At 53.1% G+C, this 20,327-nt stretch overlaps 1 protein-coding gene across 2 annotated transcripts in view; it reads right to left on the bottom strand.

Annotated features, from left to right (window-relative positions):
* Positions 1-20,327, bottom strand: part of ZC3H3 (zinc finger CCCH-type containing 3) — a 369,357-nt gene that overhangs the window by 38,436 nt on the left and 310,594 nt on the right. For both annotated transcript variants that reach the window (XM_019528254.1, XM_019528255.1), the window contains exons 10-11: positions 9,207-9,388; positions 4,869-5,071 (exon numbers count right to left, since the gene is read on the bottom strand). In XM_019528254.1, coding sequence (XP_019383799.1) covers positions 4,869-5,071; positions 9,207-9,388 — 385 coding nt within the window. The remainder of the gene's footprint in view (positions 1-4,868; positions 5,072-9,206; positions 9,389-20,327) is intronic.

Raw genomic sequence — 20,327 nt, forward strand, 5'->3', positions numbered from 1 at the left:
TGGTTGTAGCCTGTTGCTTCCTTCTAGCATGCCCACATCCCCCCACATCTTAGTGTCATCAGCAAATTTGAACAGGGTGCTTTTTACCCCCTCATCCAAATCACTGATGAAGATGTTGAACAGCGCGGGCCCGAGGACCGAGCCCTGGGGGACCCCACTGCCCATGTCCTTCCAGGTTGAGAAGGACCCATCCACCATCTCTCTCTGGGTGCGGCCCTCCAGCCAGTTGGCGACCCATTTGACTGTGTGGGTGTCTATGCCACAGCCCCCCAGTTTCTTAATGAGAACGGGGTGAGAGACAGTGTCAAAAGTCTTCCGGCAGTCCAGGAAGATGATGTCCACTGCTACCCTGCGTCTAAGGATTTGGTGACCTGGTCGTAAAAGGCCACCAGGTTGGTCTGACAGGTCCTGCCACTGATGAACCTGTGTTGGTTACCCCTAAGCATGCAGTCCCCTGCTGGCCCCTCCTGGATGTGTGCCAGAATAATTTTCTCAAACAGCTTGCCTAGGATTGAGGTAAGACTAACTAAGCCCCCCTGGTCTTCTCTTCTCCAGACTAAGGCGGCTTTTGCACATTTCCACTTCCCTGTTAGCCTCAACTCCTGTAAAACACAAGAAAAGCCGCTCCAGCTGCCCCGCTCTCCTTACCAATCTGCAGCCGCTCTGTGCTCCCCACCTCCGGGATGAGAGCAAGGCAGATAGACATGGTCCTGAGATAGGAGTTGTGCACCTGAGAGGGAAAGGAATAAAAAGAAGCTTCCTTGACACATCCCCAAATCTCCTACCCTTGATTCACCTCCACCAGCTCTGGTGACTCCCAGGTCTGGCTTACTTGCATGGTCCCTTCTCCTGACACTGGATGCTGATCCACAGGTGCTGTAGGGGACACAAAGGTCCCTGGCATTCCCTGCCTCTCACCTCCGGAGGAGACCAAGGGAAAACGCAAGACGAGATGCTGGCAGGTGCATCAGAACTGCCGTTCCCCCGCAACACGGGGCAGGAGATGGGCAAGAGGAGGGAGATGCTGGGAAGTATGAGTGAGCTGCTCCATTTCACTGCGCCGAAGATTGTGGCAGAAATGACAAGCCACAGAACCAGCTATTTTTTCTCGCCTCTCCCTCTGCAAGGACCAAGAATATTCCTCTGTGATTGGCAAAGAGCAACTAGCAATCAATGCCTCTCCCAGATTGGAGGTGCCCTTTCCACTGGCGCATCTTCATCCCCCATCTGACGCCTGTTCCTTTGAGCAACTGGGAATCGAGCTACTCCAGGCTGACAAAAGCGATGTGCGGCATTTCAGCAGCTTGCTTTCTGGGGATTAATTGCTCCATCTTCAGGGCAGAGATAAAGAAGCCAGCTTAACTTGCTGGTTCAAGAGCACTTCCCTGCAACAGACAGCAGCCGCCCTGCCACCGAGATCAAAAGGAGCTGAAACAGGGCCAAGAGGGGGGAGGAAGAAATCACTGTGCTTCAAAAGGGAAGCCAAGCATCACAGACCCTTTATAGAGGCAATGATCCTTGCTGAAAGGGCATGGCCTGGAGCGTGCTCCTGTTGCGCTGCATTTCAATAGCACATGACCATGCAGCCCGCCTTCCAGGAGCTCGCACGCCAGCAACGCCAGGGCTATGCTGCTAATCCTGGGAATCCTTCTTTCCACACAGCCTCGGGATGTCTTGGAACCTCCTGGCCTTGGCGCGGGTTTTACACTTTACCGCCAAGGCTGACATTGCTCTGAAGGTCCGTGCAGCAGAGCAAGGGAGGAGGAGAAGGGGCTCATCTGAACTTCTGGCTGACTCTTGCTCCAGTCCCCGGTTGACCCATCCACACAAGCAGGCCGGGACGCCTTACTTCCATGATATACATGAGGCGCCTCCAACCATCAGGGTACCTGCCTGAGCAGACTAGGTACCAATACCTACCTTTCAGCGCCCGTTTGGTTTCATTCTTTAGACCAACTACTGCACAGAAGAGCACAGGAAGTGGAGAGAGGAGCAGCCAACATACCTGAGTGCCTCTGGGTGCAATCAGAGGCTGTGGATGTCAGAGAGGTACGTTTTACCCATCCGCGCATACCAGAGCGCATGCCAAAGGAGATCTGGCCTCCTCCTACAGGGACCACTTCTAGTTGGGTTAAGCTGTTAATTGTATTGTGGGAAGTGGTGGAGGCCCAGGCCACATGGTCCATGTTATACACACAGGAATAACCAAGGGAGAATCCCTGCCTCAGAGCACTTGCTGTCTAAGCAGGTTCAAGTGCGACTCCCGGATCCTCTACCCTGGTTCATTCTGGACCCTCTCTTCTCCCTCCTGCCAACCCCTTCATAACGCTTTTGCAATTCTGCTCCTCCCTGGTGATCCCCAACACACGCAGAGCACGGTCCAGGAGCCTTCACGAAGAGCTAAAAACCGAACAGGATCTTCTGGCAGTCTCCGACGCTGGCCTGGGGACTACAACAAGGACTAAAACTGTAAACCCAGACACACAGCTGAGCGATACCTCTGCAATATGCTAGGCCTTTACGTGTATAGCCTCTTCTCACCCTCAATGCTTTTTTCTCCAGGAATCACACCTCTATGGTAAACCAGAAACAGACTTGGTCCTCATCTCCGGAGCAGACGGGTTCTCCGGAGTAAGCAGCTGCTTCCCACCCCTTCAGTGAAACTCTGGCACTATTATCACAGCAAAATCCCTTGCCCCACTCAGGGAGGCTGTGCAGCTGGCTGCTCTGATATTTCAAGGGCCTCCTCAGTCCTCTCCATGGGAAGGACTGAAGATGGCCTCGAAATATCAGCCCTTCCCACACAGCAACTTCTGAAAGGAGTGGTCTTCACACGAGAGTTTTCCAGCCTCCAACAAGGTTCTCAAGATCCTCTCTCTTCCCCGTTCCCCATTACAATTACAATCCAGCATCATGGGCATCACCATGACAGTCTTTTGTAGAGCTTAGATGATGGCTTGTCTGGGCTGGTTTGCACAGGGCTGACCCTGTCTCAGGCAGGGCTTGGACTAGAGGTGAGCTCTGCAGGTGCCGTCCAGCCCCACTTCTCCAGGACTCTGTGATCATCAGTCACCTCGAGGGCAAGTCTTCCGAGCTGCTCAGCAGACCCTACACCTCCCTCAGGAGCTAAGGGATTGCAATGAAACTGGTGAAACAACACCGTTTTGCCTCAGGTCAGTTGAAGTGCCGAGTTCAATGTCAAAGGAAACAGTCTGCTTCTTCAGGTTATCGAACAGTTTTGCCTTTTTCTTTTTTTCTTTCTGAAGAGTTGGGTACGTTTCAGAGCACGCTGCCAGCATCTTCCTCTGGGCTTTTCTTTCCTCCTTTCTGACGGGCTGAATTCCCCAAGGTCAACCTGAATTCACAAATCGTTTTGGCCACCTCCCCGCTGCGTTTTCCAATGAATGCACTGAAAACACTTTTGTCCAGTTCTACTGACTATGCAGCAAAGCAGATGATCCTTGATTGCCTCTGAATAAAGACCCTTTTAGGGAAAAGGTGCAGGCTAAGTTACAGCTATTCCACAAGAGCCATTCCCAGGGCAAGGGAAGCGGGAGAGATCACCTTCCCTGCGCTGCCCTACAGTCTCCCAGCTGTGATGGCTGGCTCCTGGCAGAGAAGAAATGGAAAGGTTCCCCAGGGACTGGGTCAGCGCCGCTCCTATACTGGCAGCAGGACGACTGTTCACCTCCACCCTCTCCCTCCCAGGGCAGACAACACCAAACACCATATCTTAGCACAGGAGTTGACATCGGTGCTTGGAGTGATTGCTGCAAAATGTCCTACCCAGCACCTTTTCCTCATGCTGTTGAAAGGTAGATGACCCCAAAGACACATGGCCTATGTATCTGTCATCCCCCAGGTAAGCTTGGCAAGGGCTATGGAGGTATTTCTGCCTTCCTCTGTTGCTGCAATCACAATCTACTTCCTAGGCAAAATGTGCTGGGATGAGCCTAGCTATTTCCATGCCCTCCAGCCAAACCTGCTCTACTCTCTCGCACACTGTACTTTCGGAGGCCTTTAGCTTTGTATATGAAGGAGCCCAAGGTTATTGTCAGGTATTAGGGGTGCTTCCTAATATCCTACAGACAGGAGAAGTGACTCCACCCATTCATCGGCTCTTAACGCTATTTATCTCAACACCGAATGAGTGGGTGTTCTCACAAAACAGCCTTCAGTCCCAACAGTAAATGCTGGCAGGTGTCTTAGCAGCTCCCTGAACCACCCTGCTGCCTCCTTACGTTTGGAAAGGACGTACGTGCGTCTCAAACACACGCTGGAAGCTGGTGACTGACAGGATGGTGCTCACCTACAGCATGGGGCAGCAGGTTGGAGGTAACACACAGGACAAGGAAAGGAGGGGTCTACACCCAGCTCACCCAGCTGTATCCGCACAGAAATGGAAGAGTGAAGCAATGGCTTGAGTCCACTTTTGGTGATGTCCAGCTCAAATGGACAAATGCAATTTGCCTGGTAACCCCTAATGAAGCTCTGGTCCCATCAAAGCCCTAAGCCACTATTCAGGCACATGAGAGCAACACAGGTGCTGCAACAGGTGAGGACTGAGGTACAGGAGTGGAAAGGGAAGGGAAGCCAAGGCCAAGGTTGGGGAAAGGGGGAGTGATGAGTGAGGTGTGTAGGACTGAAGCAGCAGCAGCCCTGAAGCACCTGCCCAAATGCAGGGGGGCTGAACCCGATGATCAGCAAGGTCCCTTCCAGCCCCTAACAATTACGAAACAGCAGTGGTCCTGTATGACTGAGGCAGCAAAAGCAATGAACGCTGAGATGCAGAGCTCGTGCTTAGGTCTGGACAACCACAGCAAGCCCCAGAGCTCATGAGAGCGTTACCCAGAACAGCAGCCTTGTACCTGTCTCCTCTCCTGCCTTGTCTCTCTCAGGTCTGCGGGCCTCGTCACTTGGGGAGGTGGATGACAGCAGAGAGATGAAGGACGGCAGCTTCTGGAGCCTGCTGGTGCCGGGGGCCTCTGTGTCACTCCAAAACTTGACCTCCTGCTCCGCTCTGGAGGGTCCGGGCACCTCTCCATCGTCATGGACCCGGGCTGCTTCCCTCCTGAAAGACACACATGAGTATGGCAGTAACTGGGAACCCGCTGGGAACAGCAAGAAAGGTCAACAGGTTAGAGAAGGAGTCACTGGAGTCAGAGACAGGAGACACGTTAGCTCATCTAGGCTGTCTAAATGCCAGGCATAAACTGTTCCCTACGGTCTAATTCCAAGGGCCTTGCCCTATATCCAGTGTTCAATGACCTGAGCACTGGTGGTCCTGTGAAGCAATCCAATATTCAGTGTGAGGTTTCCCTTTGCCCAGCTGGGCCCCTTTACCCTTATTTACATCCCAGAGTATCCCAGCCTCCCCATGAAGGAAATTTCCACCCTTCGGATACTTGGAGAGCTTTGAACTGGGCCCAGACCAGTCACCTGCGTTCTTCTGGGTCATCAAGTCAAGCCAAACAGCAAGGGGGAAGGGAGCTGGGCTGGAGACTGAAGTGCCCTCTCCTGCTATAAAGGCTGGGGGGCGGGGTGCAATGGGTTTACCAGGCCCTGAGCCATCCCCAGTCCCAGCTATCCATCTGCTCTGCTGAGCCTGTCCCCATGGCTCGCTCCTCGGAGGGCACACGGCTAATGTGACACTTCATCTCGTTTGACATCTCTGTTGACAGAGCTAATAAAGGAAAAAATGCCTGAGTGGTTCAGAGCTTCTCTAAACCAGGCCCCTTCTCTCTCTCTCTCAGGCAGAGATTGCTGTCCCCCTTCCCAGGAAAGGCGGCTGGAAGCAGCTCTGCATAGCACCGCTCCCCGCTGGCCAGCTCCAAGCTCCTGCATTCTTACCTAAAAAGAGCAAGGAAATATTTTACACCTCGTTCACAAGGGGGATGTGAGCTGGATGTCATTCCAAGCCGATTCTCTCACTCGGGGTAACTTTGGAGAGCCCTCTGTGCTGGCTCCCCTGTGCTACCATACAAGGCAGGGCCTTGCGCTGCCAAGATGCGTCCGGGGGCCCGATATAGAGAGGGCTGGGGGTCCGGCTCTGCCCGCCTCTAGCCAGGTGACTGGGAATGATGAAGGATGGGCAGGACTGAAGGGGGGGTGGATTTTGCAGGTGGAGAGGGGTTCATATGTAATGCTGCCTTCCAAAGAACAGGTGGAGTTTCCCAACTCCGAGCCAGCCACCAAAATACATCACCTGGTCCCTTCCCCAGCACCCACTGCCAGACTGTTTTGGGCAGCCTTTGCCCATCACGACCCCAGGGCAGGCTGTTCAGGCAAGCCTGTGGCTCTGCTCCTAGGATGCCAATATGAGGTTTGCCTAAAAAACAGGATCGAGTGCAACCCCAAGACACCTGCTGTGCAGGGGAAGAGGCGCTGGGTGGCAAAGTCACTCGGCAGAGGAAGGGCTGTGGGGGAAGAGCCAGGGATGTTTGCCGCTCCCCCTGCCATGGGTCCCTGGGTGGCTCTGCTTTGCAGGCCATGCCCCCTGCTGAGCGCACCTCCCTGTCTGTCCCCTGGCCCCGTGCGTGCTGTCACCCCGCCGGCTCCCGGAGACTCATTAGTGCTGTTAACAAAACGTTCCCAAGGAGCGACACAGATGTCAGGGGCGGGACGGGGGCAGGACGAGCCAGGAAGCGTTCAATGCCGCAGCATTGATGAGCCTGGGTGACAGGCTGCTGACAGGGATTGATAAAGCTGGACTGCTAACACGGCCGGGGAGGGGGGGAACTCGAGCCAGCACGCCTCACCCCGTGCTATTCTGGTCCTAGCAAGCAGCTCTGCCCTTAGCACGTCTGCCTGGCGGGCTCCACCTTCACCCCTCACCGCTCCCCGGGCAGGTGCCCCAGGGCAGCTGCAATGTGCCAGCGTGAGGATGTTCTCTCCCGAGACCGGGCATCTACCCTAGAAAACGCAGCGTGCCCACTGACGCGAGGGAGCACGGTGCTGGCGACCGCGGGATGTGACAAAGGCTGATTTCTAAAGGCCTGGCAACGACTGAAACAACTCGGCCGCAGCACGCGCGGAGGAAATGCAGGACAGCGCAACCCCTCGGCCCTTCGCGTCGTCCCACACGAGGGGCAAAGTCTTCAGCCACGTGGGAGCTCGTTATCAAAGGTGGAGAAGAAACTGCTGGCTGTGGACGCTGACGGTGCTGGACAGCCACTGCGATCTGAGCACCCCACAGATACCAGGGGCAAATATTATCCTGGCTTCCCTTGTTTTTTGCACGAACATTTTCTGCTTACTTCTTCCCCTTCCTATACAGGCTCCCTGCCCCCATGTCCCCAGCTGTGTGCCCATCCTAAGATGCCACCATGGCAGGAAGAGGCAAGCCTTGCCCTCAGCTATGAACACAGTCAAGGGCAGGCTCCTTCTGGTCTCCTCCAGAATGGTCCCCTCCCCTCCTGCTGAAAATCCTCTGCTGGGCAAGAGGAGGTTCCTGTGTGTGGCTCAGACCTGCCCTCTATTCTGGTTGGCCCAGACCCATTTCTATAGGCAAAAGATGTCAGCCAGGCTCTGTTTCCTCTTCTGCAAAAGGGGCGATCAATTAAAAACAGAAGGCAAGATGAGCTGTGGAGCTGGCGCTCCCGCCTGGGAGAGAAGAGGGTCAGGCATTGTACCGCTGCCTGGTTGCCTGCCTGACAGTGTTATTACACTTCTCCCTTTGCAACCCACAGAGTTAATGGCAGAGGAGAAACCTCTGGGTGCCAGGCTTGGTGGATTGCCCAGCAAGGTAGTTTGCAGCCACGCAGCATTATTAAAATGAAATAATCAATAGACCCCAAGGGCACGGAGGACAATGACCCCTTGCAAGGCTCACGCAGTCATTTTACGCTGAGAGTTGCTGATGTGATTAACAAAGCACCAAGCGCAACATCAGAGGCATCCTGCAGCACTGATTATGTTTCCATGTCCTTCTCCACCTTGGCTTCTTCTAACAGATGCTTCTGTATAGGAAGGAGGCTGGCAGCTCGCTACCCGTCTCCAAGGTTAGGGTCTCTTTCCCCTTTACACCCTGTAGTGTGGAGCAACCTAGGCCTAAAGCTCTTGGGCAGGAGACTGGGGTGTGATTCTCAGCTGGCCGGGCCGGCATCACAGGTGAGGAGGGAGATGTTCTGGGGTTATGAGACCCAATAAATCCCAGCGGCGCTGCAACAGTCCCTCACAGCCCTGCCCAAACCTCCTCCCTCTCTCCCTGAGCTCGCCATGTCCCTGCTTCCTGGGGGAAGGCAACGAATCCATTTGCCTTTGCATGACAGGACCCAGAGGGAAGCTTAGGATGTGTTCGGTCCTGTGCACCATGAAGCCGTCTCCCCCATCCATGGTAGAAGTGGTTTGGTGGCTCTCTGTCTAGTCCTCTCCCCAGAAGGCAATGGCTACATAAGGGAGGGAGCACAGCCAGGATGGCATCTGGGATGGAGAAGACTCTGGCTCCAGATAGACACTGCAGCTCATTCCTCCACCCAGGCCAGAGGTGGTCTTTGGGGCAGATGTTTCAACCTGAGTGATGGGAGTGTAGAGGCTGACAATGGAGTCACTTGAGACTTGGGGCTAGTACCCCCCAAACCCTTGTAAAAGATACCACAGGAGCCTACAGTGGTTGGGGCCATGGTTTTGCATCACTTTTGACACTGTCTGCAGAACCATAGTGACAAAGTACCCCCTAATCACCCATCCACTGCACCCTGCAGGAGTTTCTTTGGAAATCCCCCCTCCATGTTCTCACTCAGTCTGACCCTATTTTGTTTGCAGGACCTGTCAAGCAGTGGCCCCAATCAGTTATGCACCTCCAGTCAGGCCTTTTCAACCTACATGTATTCCACTTACAGGCACAAAACTAGAAAATCAGCTTCACAAGAAAAGCTTCTTGCTACCAGCCCTGCCAAACCAAAGAACAAGTCAGAGCCTCTTAAGTCTCATGGCCCCCATAATGAATAATTAGTGTGATCCCAGTGTCAAGATCTGCAGCTTGAGAAGTGATCTTGATATCAGAAGGGGTCTGAATTGGTGACTCTCAGATAATCGGTTCAGTCGATTAGAAGAGATTGAAAGAAAGTGCAGCTGGTTTCACAAAACCCTAAGAGAACTGAGCTGTCAGGAGCACACGCAAGAGAGCCCAGGCCATGCATCCATTCACCATTAAAGAAAATTTAGGCAAAGAAGGACACTGCTGCTTCAGTTTCCTCTCTCCTTACCTGAGTGTCTGCTCCCCAAGCCACCTCCATTTCGGTGGCGAGCTGCCCCGGTCAGAGTCCCCTGAGCTGGAGGCATGTCTCCCATGTCGCTTCTGGGGATGCTGCAGTTTGCACCGAGCGCCCTTCGGACAGACACCTTTCTTGGCAAAGTCAGGACACACCAGGGTGTGCTTCTTCTTGCACTGGAAAGAAAAGGACACAGAACTGTGAGGAGCTTCTACACGCAAATGCCATGATTCCTCACTTTCCCAAGGACCCGCATGGTAAGTTAATGAAGAGAGGCTGTTTCCTTCAGGTGGCACTAACAGATCATTAAAGACAATGGGAAAATGACTGCTCCGCTATTTCCTTTCTAGGCCTGGGCAAGACAGGAGGCTGTTCCTCTTCCCCTGCAAATGCCAGGGGCCATTCAGACTTGCTCATCCGGTTCCAAGTGCATGGTCTTTGCACCCCTGGTTTGCTAGTCGCCAACCATAAAATCCCATCCGCTTTGCCTTCCCCTAAAGAGGCCATTGTAGAGATACCCGGCATGGAAATCAGGTGACAATTTTTCCTGGGATGGTAATACCGCCCTTGGTCACACACATCTGGAGCTCAGGGAGGAGTGAAGAGAAGCAGGGAAGAATAAGGCTCCCTCTCTTCAAAGTTAATCCATTTTGGGCTGCTGCTCAGGGCACCTTCCTGCCAGAGGGAGGCCAGGGTCTAGGGGCTGGCATCAGGCCTTTACCATGGCAAAGTGCTGGTGACAAGCAGATGCCCGACACCATGTCTGCCCAGGATCCTGAGGAAAGGGTTGTGCTCCATCATGGCAGAGATCTGCAGCTGGGGTATATCCAACACACGCCAATCGCTGCCAGACTGTGCCCTTCACCTAGTCCCCAGTGGGAGCTTGGGGCAACGGGGCTCGGAGACAGAGAAAGAAAATGGAGGTTTCCTTAAGGTGATCTGTTCCAGCGCTGAACCACCCTCAGCGAGAAACTTCTCCCTAATCTCCAACCAAAACCTCCCTTGGTACAATTTAAGCCCATTACTACTTATCCTGTCCCCTGTGGACACGGGGAACAATTGATCCCCGTCCTCTTTATAACCACTCTCTTTGCATTTGAAGACTGCTCTCAAATCCCCCCCTCTGTCTTCTCTGTTACAGAAAAAATAATCCCAGGTCTTCCCATTTGCCTTCACACATCTGGGGAGGGAGAGAAGAGGCAAGGGGATGTCTGTGGTTGTTTCCAGAGCAGAGAGGAGAGATGCAAAGGACAACGACCCCTGGGCTGCTGCCGCTGGCTTTACTTAGAAGAATATGCTTGCTTTGAAGTGACTTGGGGGAGTCAGAGGTTTGAAGCATAAAACGCTGCTCTAAAAGGAGGGACCTGCACAGGAGCTAGGCTTGGCACCGGTCTCTCCTGGCGTGAAGAGATGGCTGGCAGCCTGCCCTCAAGAGTGTCTCCTGCCCTTGCAGCAAGCCGAGAGTCCTCCAAGCGCAAGGACCTTGGAGACTCTTTTGGCCAAGGTTAACCAGAAACAGTTAACCAGTCAGCAGCATCAATACACAATTCCCTTAGCACATGCCCAGCTAAGCCCTATTACACCGCTACAATTGTGCATGCAAAAAGGAGAGGCTGAGGGAACTGGGCTGATTGAGTCTAGAGAAGAGAAGACCGAGGGGGATTGAATAGCAGCCTTCACCTCCCTGCAGGGGGGCTGCGAAGAGGATGGAGCTGGGCTGGTCTCAGTGGGGGCAGACGACAGGACAAGGAGCAATGGGCTCAAGCTGCAGCAAGGGAAGTTGAGGTTGGATATTAGGAAAAACTCTCTCACGAGGCAAGTAGGGAAGCACTGGAACAGGTTACCCAGGGAGTTTCCACCCTTGGAGGTGTTGAAGACCTGGACTGACAAAGCCAGGTCTGGGATGATCTAGTTGGGGCTGGTCCTGCTTGGAGCAGGGGGTTGGACTAGATGTGACCCCCTGAGGTCCCTTCAACCCTCATCTTCTATGATTCTCTATCAGCTCAGTTATTTGAATTGCACACCCACAGTCATGGTAACCACAGGAACAACCAGGTACACACGCAGCTAGTAAAGTGATCGCACAACGGATGCAATCTTACACACTGTAAAGAAATGAGCTTTTAATTCCAAAGCTGGAGACAGAGCAGTTCAAATGCTGGGCCTCTACGGGTGTCCAGCTATCAGGTGGTAGGGCAAGAGTGCTGTAGTGACATCAGCTTTTGCCCTGGGGATTTCTTGCTGACTGCCTGGGATGACAGCAGCAGAGCACTTGCATTAAAAAGCAGGTACCCTCGCCCTACCCAACATTTCTTCATTTCTTCTGGTTGGAAGTGGGACCAGGCAACACGCAACAACTGCACACCCCCACCTGTCAGTCAGGGCTCACAGCTGGGTCCAGCCCCCTCGTAACACCTGCAGCTGGGCAGACTGGGACAGGAAAGGCTGGCACAGGACCAGACACTCTGGGACCTGGGGGTCAGGACTTTGGGCACACTGGGTGTGAGCTACGGTGCATTCAAAGCCCCAGCCTCACGGACAGGCTACAGCTCACTGACATCTGCTGCAGCGCTCTCCGTGAGCCAGTCTCAGCGGACAGTCCTCGTCGAAATTATGGCTGTAGCACAGGGATCAAAGACTCCCTTCTGTCGAGCCCAGGGATAATGCAGAGAGATTTTATGGCACCTTTCACACAAGCTGTCTCCCACAGCGGCCTCCGCTGTTCAACAAGCTGCTGCCTAGATGGGAAGAAATGCACAGGCTGGGCAGGCAGGAGAGAGCTTCTCAGTGGAGATTTCCAGAGGCGGACGATGCAGATGGGAAGGGAACAGACTCTAGTCTCCGCTTTCCCATGCAAATCTCCCCTCCTCCCATGCACACCCCCTGTGTACCAATTCAGAGCCAGCACACAAGCAGCCCACACCTACTCTACTCTCCTCCAACCTGCCACCGGGTCCCCAAAGCATGATGAACCCTTTGCTCGCTGTCACCTGGAGCAGCGGCACACACGTGTCGCACAATGTAGCGCACGAGAGGGACCACGAGTTAAATGACTGACCGACACACCTCTGCTGCCCTGCGCAAAGCACGGAGGCGAGATCAGACACCGGACTGTGAAGCTATCTAGTCTTTGAAGAGCCTGGGCCCTGCAACCCACTACCCCACCCCACCTCGTGACATGCAGTTCACCTAGTCTGAGGCTGGGAAGCCAGCGCCAGGTTGTTCCCTGCAGCGTGTCCTTATCCAGGCTCTGGCTAAATGAACCCAGTTAATGGGGCTTCTCCAGCTCTTGCTGGGAGACTTGACTATGGCTGAATGCACTTCAGACACCAGAGAGGCTGATCTGTTTGAAGTCGCTTCATGCTGGGGTTAGATCAGGCCACAGCTCCAGCAAGACGCAGGCACCGTGGCTTCTCCAGTAGGGCTGTCAACATCTAAGGGCCCATCCCCTGGAAAAGATGCCCCATAGCAATAAAGCCAAGAGTTGCATCAAACGATGAATGAGTTGGACAGAGAGAGTGAGTGGGGCTGAAGGCATGCGACAGCTGACGATACCCTCTGTCCAGTGCTTCCCAGGAAGGCCACAAAAACGACTGTCCTCGGCAGCAGCTTGCAGCGGGGGAGGAGGGGGGTACTGGACCAACTACCAGAGCTGACCTCATAGCAGGTAAAACATCCACTGCAGAGATGTCCTTTTGCTCCCCCAGCAAAATGCAAGCACCATCTGGGAGGAGCGCAGCAGATGTTCGACATCCGTGCACCGGACTCTGACAGGAAGCAAAAAAATATCCCATTGAAATGAAGCTGCGGGGGGGACACTGGAGGAAGAGCGAATGCAATGCCTGCTGCTGGAAGGGGGCCAGGGCTCCCTGGTGACATTCCTATGCCTACGTGAAGTGCCATCCTTGCAACCTGCTGAACAGCAAAGGACCATAGCGAGGAAGAGAGAGAAGGGAGAGCATGGCAAGGAGAGACTCTGACAGCAATGAGGGATTCATTTTTTACCCGAGTGACATCCTCACGCCGTGCTCTCTGGTTACTGGGCTGGTCTGGAGCCTTCCTGTAGCACTAAGATGCGCTCTCCCAGCAGACAGCACTTTGTGATACCTGCCTCTGCTTCCCACACATGCCAGGCACAGCAACATCCTGAAAGCCAGCCTCGGTCAGTCAGGCCTCCGTTTCAAACCAGCAAGCTGCTTCCCATCAGCAACAGTCACATCTTTGCTTCGTCCAAGCTTGGGCCTTGGACCCCACCAGCTACTTCCACCCCAACCAGAGCGCCTTCACCCTGCCTCTCCCCACTTCAAGGGATGCGCTGCATTCTCCGAGAGATGCGGCGGGGGGTTTACCAGGAGATCCCCATGGAAGGGGGCCTGGCTAAAATTCCCATGGGATGCTGGATGTGAAGGAAGCTGTTTCCAGCCGTGTCCAGTCACTGCAGACAAGCCACCACCGGGACTTTCACTCCCCGACGTACTGCTGCCACAAACTGTGGCTTCTCAGGTCAGATCAGGCCATGGTGGGATTACAGTCGATCATACGTTTCTACAGTATTTTTCATTTCAAAGGTTCCCATGTTTTTTCCCCTTTTGCAGGAGGTTGAGAAGGTCGCTCTTGCTTTAGACATCCCAGCAACTCACTCCAAGACGTTTGCCCAGGTAATATGATGCTACCAAGTTCACTTTACTCAATATTGTCCACATTATTTGCAGGTAGGCTATTAGGTTCTTGTCACCAATTACTTGCATTACAGACACCTGCAGGATGCCATTACAATCGAGGCTCTGACACGCAAGGAGATGTACACAAAGACCTTACAGACAAGACAGAGGGTGGAAGGGGAAATGGGAGCAAATGAAGTGACGTGCCCAAGGCCAGAGTAAGGCGGTGGCAGAGTTGAGACTAGTGTCTGCATCCTTTTTCTGCCTGTCCAGTCCAACACATGGATCGTGGAGGGGCTTCCCCTTCCCCCCGTACCAGGAAGTTATTTTTGCCCGTCATGGAAAACTTTACATATATAAGCAAGTCCATCCCACTGCATTATTCACTCACCTCTACCCGCCCCTGAACGGGCACAATGACATATGCATGCCCTGGACAGGACGTGGGAACTCTAGTACCCAGTGGGCACTTCAGTGGCAATCATCCAAGGTGGAAGCTGCAATAGGGTTCAGGGCTCAACCCCAAGCTATGCAGAAAAGGGTCCCAGGGTCTTTAATGGGGGCTAATGACAGTGTTATGCATTCCCAGTCCAATGGCTATGCCATGCCGGAGGGGATAGCATTGCCTAGTGACTCCCCTTCCTGCCAAGCCTGGGTTACCCCGGGATATACCAGGCTCTCCGGGCCGCGGGCCTGGTATTAACCGGGTCCCTGCCTTCTGCAGGGGACGAGCTCTGGAGAGTTCAAAGCCCCACAATGGGCAATCTGGCTTGGCGCGAGCATGAAAGGTCACTGCAGCACAGTGTCCGGCAGCTGGAGGCATGCTACAAGCTGCAACAATGCAGAGCAGGGGGCAGCTATTCTTAGGAACAGGCGGAAAAAAACCCCACAGGCTCGTCCTTCCCGCGTGTCAGAGCAGAAGCAAAAACACCCATTGGAGGATGGTGCCGTGCCCGGGGTCTTTACGTAACACGGCCTACCCCCTTTCCTTCCCACCCACTTTCCATTCCACTAATGGCCAATTTGCCTCTGTCATGCACTGGGGTGAGTCTAATGGGGGACAGCGCTTGCTACTAGAAGCCCCCTCTGTGGTCTTGAACCCCCCCACAACCCAAACATAATATAAATCTCAGGCTCGGAGCTGGTGACTGCATTGGGAAAGCTTCACTGGCTCCTTTTCGAGCATCTACTTTATAAAGAAAACAAACCGTGCGAAACCCATTCCAGGGCCGTGGCCCCGGCTCAGGTTCCTAATGACTTTTCCAAGCCATTCTTAGCTTGGCCACGCTCTCCTATGACAACATGTTTGGCTTCTCCTTCCTAACACGACAGCCCCGAAGCGGCTCTCCGGGCCGCGGGCCTGTCAATCAGCTTCGCCTGGGGACCTAGAGCAGGGAGACAGCAAGGGAGGGCTGCAGCTCATCACCTTCTCAGTCCTGTGCTCTTTTCAGGCCAGGCAGCTTGGAGGGGAGGCGGTGGGTGGAAAAGCCCCTTCTATTTATTTATGGAAGGGGGGGGGAAGAGTTATGCGAGATGCCCTTCTCTTGCTCCAGGGTATTAAAGCCAGATCAAACATGAGGATTTGGTTACTGTAAACCTGTTTGCCATCCCGCACATGTCAGTTAAGGTGAAGCAAGAGCTGGCTTTAGGGCTACTACAGAGCAACCTCATTCCCTGGGTCACCCAATCCCTTCCACCTGTCAAGACTGCTAATTATACCCAGCGTAGGAACCCGGCCAGCCAGCAGGTTGTACCATAAAAAGAGAAAACGCTCCGGTCGGGCCGGGGAGTGCTGCACCGAGATTCCAGAGAAAGAGACACCCCAAAAAAGTCCCTGGGAAGTGGGGAAGAGACGAAGGCAGAGAGGCTAAAACCAGCCACGCCAGGTTGGTACAGAAGTGGATGCCTCTGGAAGAATGATCCCCAGGGCGGGCAAGAGGCCTGCTCTGAACAACCCTTGCCTCCAGACACGTCTTCAGAGACGGGGAGCATCAGCTCAGGTGCAGCTCAACCAGAGGGTTAGATTTACCCCGCTGGGTTTCACTTCACCCTCTTCCATCTATAGGGCTTCATCTCACAGCTAGATGCAGTGCCCTGCACAGCGAGTGGGCAAGGTCACTAGTCTGCCACCTGACCAGTGCAGGCGCTTCTGCTCCTGCCAGCCTGGGCGGGCAGTGCGGCACGGGGGCACTCCATGGACAGCCAAGGAGCTCTGGGAGAAATTCAAAGCGCCGCTAACTAGGTCCCCCAAAGCCTCCAGGAGTGCCTTTCTAACACCGCCTTGCACTCATCCCATGTGCCGAAACAAACACTCCTCAGAAAGGGGGTCAACAAAGGGCTGCGCTGAAAGGAGAACGATCAGGCTGAAGAAGACTACTACTAGAGCACTAGGATTGGTCTTGGGAGCAAGTTTATTCATGATTTTGGCACAAAGGGTAGGAGTGTGCTAGTGATGCAAAGCAGGGAGACATTGTCAGCAGAGAGGAGGATCAGAATATCTTACAGGAGGAACTGAGTGATCTCTAACAAGTGGCATTACATTTAATACCATGAAGTGCAAGGTCCTGCCCTCAGGGACTCCTAGCAAAGGAGTCCTGCTGTTAGTTAAAAATGCATCAGCTGGAAACGGCAGAGGGGGATAAAAATCTATGCGTTTTAGTTATAGCCAGGACCTACTGATGGGCTATGACTCAGAGACACATGTGATCTTAGGATGCATCAAGTCAAGGTATTTCCAGTAGGGAGAGTGAAGCATTTATGCCACTGCAGAAGGCACTGGTGAAACCTCGCTTGGCATGCTGTGTAAATGCTGGTTTATGCTTGTTTAAGGCAGAGGAATTCAAACTGGAACAGGTGCAGGACGCAGTTGGGTGAGCAGGGGGCTCGAATCCCTGCCTTGCAAGAGGAGACCAAGAGAGCTTGGGCTCCCTTAGCCAAGCAAACGAAGGCCGAGAGGGGATAGGAATGTGGTCCACGAATACAGCGGGCTGGTAAACACCAGGGGGGAGGCGGGAGGGTGGGGAGAGGAGCTACTGAAACCAAAGGAGGATGCTGGCACATGAACAAATTGGCCGTGAAAAAATGTAGCTTGGTGATCTGAATCACAATGGGGGCTGGCAGGGCCCTCAGGAGGTCACATCTAGTCCAGCCCCCTGCTCCAGGCAGGATCATCCCCAACGAAACCAGCCCATCAAGTGCTGGTCTGAGGTTTCTAACCTTCTCGGTTGTGAGCCAGCAGCAAACGGAAGGTCCAGAGCAGCCTTCCAACAGGGCGAGAGAAGCGGAAGTAGTTGGATCCTGATGTAAACTTTTACATCCATGTTCGTTATGGAGGCATTTAGAGGTCTCCTCTAAGATCCCAGCTCAAGCATGCAATGAGAGCCTGTGCCCCAAAGCAGAGCTTGTTACGGCTGTGAAGCCTAGTACAGGTTGTGCCAGGGCAGGGAACTGAACTCAGCAACCTGATGGGTCCTATGCTCCCAACACCTCTCCAGGAACCTGGCTAAGGTCAAGGCCTCCAGCCCAAGTCCTCATGGACCAACAGACTCCATTTCTTCCTCCACCATCTGCCCACATCTGTTTTCACTCTCTCATTTCAGCGTCCTTTGCAGAAGGGAAGGTGCAAACTATTAGCTCTGTATAGGTGGGTACACCCAATGCCTTAATACAAGCCAGGCGCAACGTGCAGAGGTGAAAGGCACCCTACAAGTGGCCAAAACAAAACAAAAATATATATATATAATATCAACACATTCGTGCCCTGGCCTTGTCACCAAATGCTCTCTGCCCCCACTGTGCTGGGGATTTGCAGAGGGGCCTGACATATTTGGTCCCCTCATCTCAAAGAGGAGATAGAAGAACTAGAGAAGGTCCAGAAAAGGGCAGCAAGGATGATCCATCAATTCACAAATTGTAGGACTGGAAGAGATCTTGCACGATCATCAGGTCCAGCCCCCCTGCACTAGGCAGGAAATGATGAGCCCATGGAGGCGCTTCCATAGGTGGAGAGACTAATAAGGTCCAGCCTGGCCAGTTTAGAAAAGAGATGTTTGAAGGGGCATACAACAAGGGTTTACAAAATACTAAGTGGTGAAGAGAAAGCCAACAGGGGTTTATTATGGGCTGTCTCTCAAAATCCAAGAATGAGGGGTCACAACATGAAACTAGTAAGTATTCAGTTGAAAACTAACACCAGGTAGCTCTTTTTCACCCAGCGTGGCATTCAACTGCAATGCTTGTTGCCAGCAGAAGTGGGGGAAGCTGGTAGTTTAGCCATATTCCTACAGAGTTTGGACATGCTTGGAGTAAAGGGATATCAGTAGCTATTGAACATGGGAGTTAGGGACACAGTGTCTGAATCAGAGCATCGTGGACCTTAAGTGCTGGAGGCCGCAAGTGAAAGAGGAGCAGGGTGAAAACCCTGGTCAGACCCAGTCACTCTGCCCCCATATGGCACAGGACACTGGGCAGGATGGACCTATGGTCTCACCCAGCACTTGGCAATGAATGCATGTTCATGTTTGTGGGGCAACAGTGGAGACAGGCAGTGACAGGGTGACAACCTGCAGCCATAACTGCTTTGGTTTTATTTCCTGGCCAAACCCATAGGCTGATCTGCCTGAAATGCACTGACCTGGCAAGGTCCCATGGCACCTGCTGGCCACTTCTCATGACCGAGACGTGTTGGTCCACATTTACTTTCCAGATCCTGCATGCAAAAGCAGGATCAACCTGTGTGCAGAAGCAGGATCAAGCAGGAGCAACCTTGCTGTGCTGACATTAGGGCTGGCACTGCATGTTAACCCTCAGGACATGGCTTGAGGGTAGCAGCCCTCCCCCCCGGCCCATCCATCCTTTGTCAGGTTTTGCCTCTTGGAAGCGAGCTCTGCAGGAGAAGGGGCCGTGCCTTCCTATGCGGTTGTACACCATGAACAAGGTCCTGATCCTGCCTGGACACCTTCACGAATGCCATTTCAGAAGGAAATCATGGTAAGCAGGCACCTGATTGAGGTCTCAGCACACACAAGCCCAAAACCCGTTGCCTCAACTCCAAGTGTTTTTAAAACCATACCAGGCATCCAAAAAGCTCTCTCGGAGCTATTACAGGTAGAACCATCTCCAAGCTACAGGATTAAGTGGCTGGATTGATGTCAGGCTGTTTTAATGTACCTCTTAGCCACAACTTCCTCACGCTAAGTGGCTGTTGGGAAGCTATCAGTGGAGGTGGAGGGGCTGCTTTCTGAAGTCATTCAGAATTGACAGCTAGTAAATAGCTTTTTTTGATGGCTTTTTTATAATTGGGTGCAGATGGAAGCAGCCTTAAAAATTCCAGCTCCCTGTCGTTAAAACCTGGAAGACAATACATCTGAACATCATACAGTCTGTGGAATAATAATGGAGAAATTTATCCAACACATGGAGCCGCATTTGTGCCGTTTTATCTTCAGCTGCAACCAGAGAAAAAAACCTAGGCTTTTTTGACGCTATTTTACACTTTCTTCCTAACATGGAGCTGAAAACCAACCCCTGGGAGCCATTAAGGGTTCCTTGTTGGAGCACCCTGCTAGCTCTACCCTTGGCGCCCAACTACAATAAGACTATGTTAATTATCTCCATTATTTATAACCCCACCTCTTACAGTACTCGCGATGCTTAACTCCCAATGATGCAGCAATAATAAGGTGCGATGCATGCCTCCATATTTTCATTTTAAGAGTACAATCCTTATTTGCTTTTTTTTTTTTAAAGCAACTAATCAGTTACCGCTGGGATGCACGCACTCACCGAACATGGGGCTGCTGAGCTGGATTCCTGCCACAAGACATACCTGTGCTTCACTTCAACCTGTGCAATCGAGGGAAACTCTCCAAGTCCGCCCAGTGCGCCTCTGAGGTCAGCTGCCTTTGCAACGTCAGAGCCCAACTGGATCCTGTTATCAGTGGTATTTTGCTCCAAACTCTTTGGCTTTGTGTGAAACCTGCCCCCAAGATTTGGGGGAGATTTGCCGTTTCTTTGTCTTTTTGATGCTGGTGTAAAAACAGATGACCGAAGGAAAACGTCAAACCCAGGAGGCTCTCTGAGGCCTGGGGCTGGCGCTTCATTGTGCACAAGTGTGGCGGGGCCTGGAGTGAGAGGACCCTAAGACTTCCTTTGCACACCAGGGAGAGACAGATCAACAGTGACAATATGCCAGCCACGCTCACCTCTTGCTGCCAGGCTTTTACTTGCAACAGAAACACGAAGCCGCGTGGACCCAGAAGAAGCCATTAGTCACTTTTCAAAGGCAACAGGCCTCATGCTTGCAAAGGGAAGAGAGCCCACGGCTCTGAAGGACGTTAATGGCAGTCGCAGGTACGCAGCACCTCTGCATGAGGAGGCCAAATGTGGACCTCAAGATTCATGGACTTCAGACAACATTTTCATAGATTTCATAGACATTCGGGCTGGAAGGGAC

The sequence above is a fragment of the Gavialis gangeticus genome, unplaced genomic scaffold, assembly GCF_001723915.1.
Source record: "Gavialis gangeticus isolate Ggan-Ray unplaced genomic scaffold, GavGan_comp1, whole genome shotgun sequence".
Taxonomy (NCBI): domain Eukaryota; kingdom Metazoa; phylum Chordata; order Crocodylia; family Gavialidae; genus Gavialis; species Gavialis gangeticus.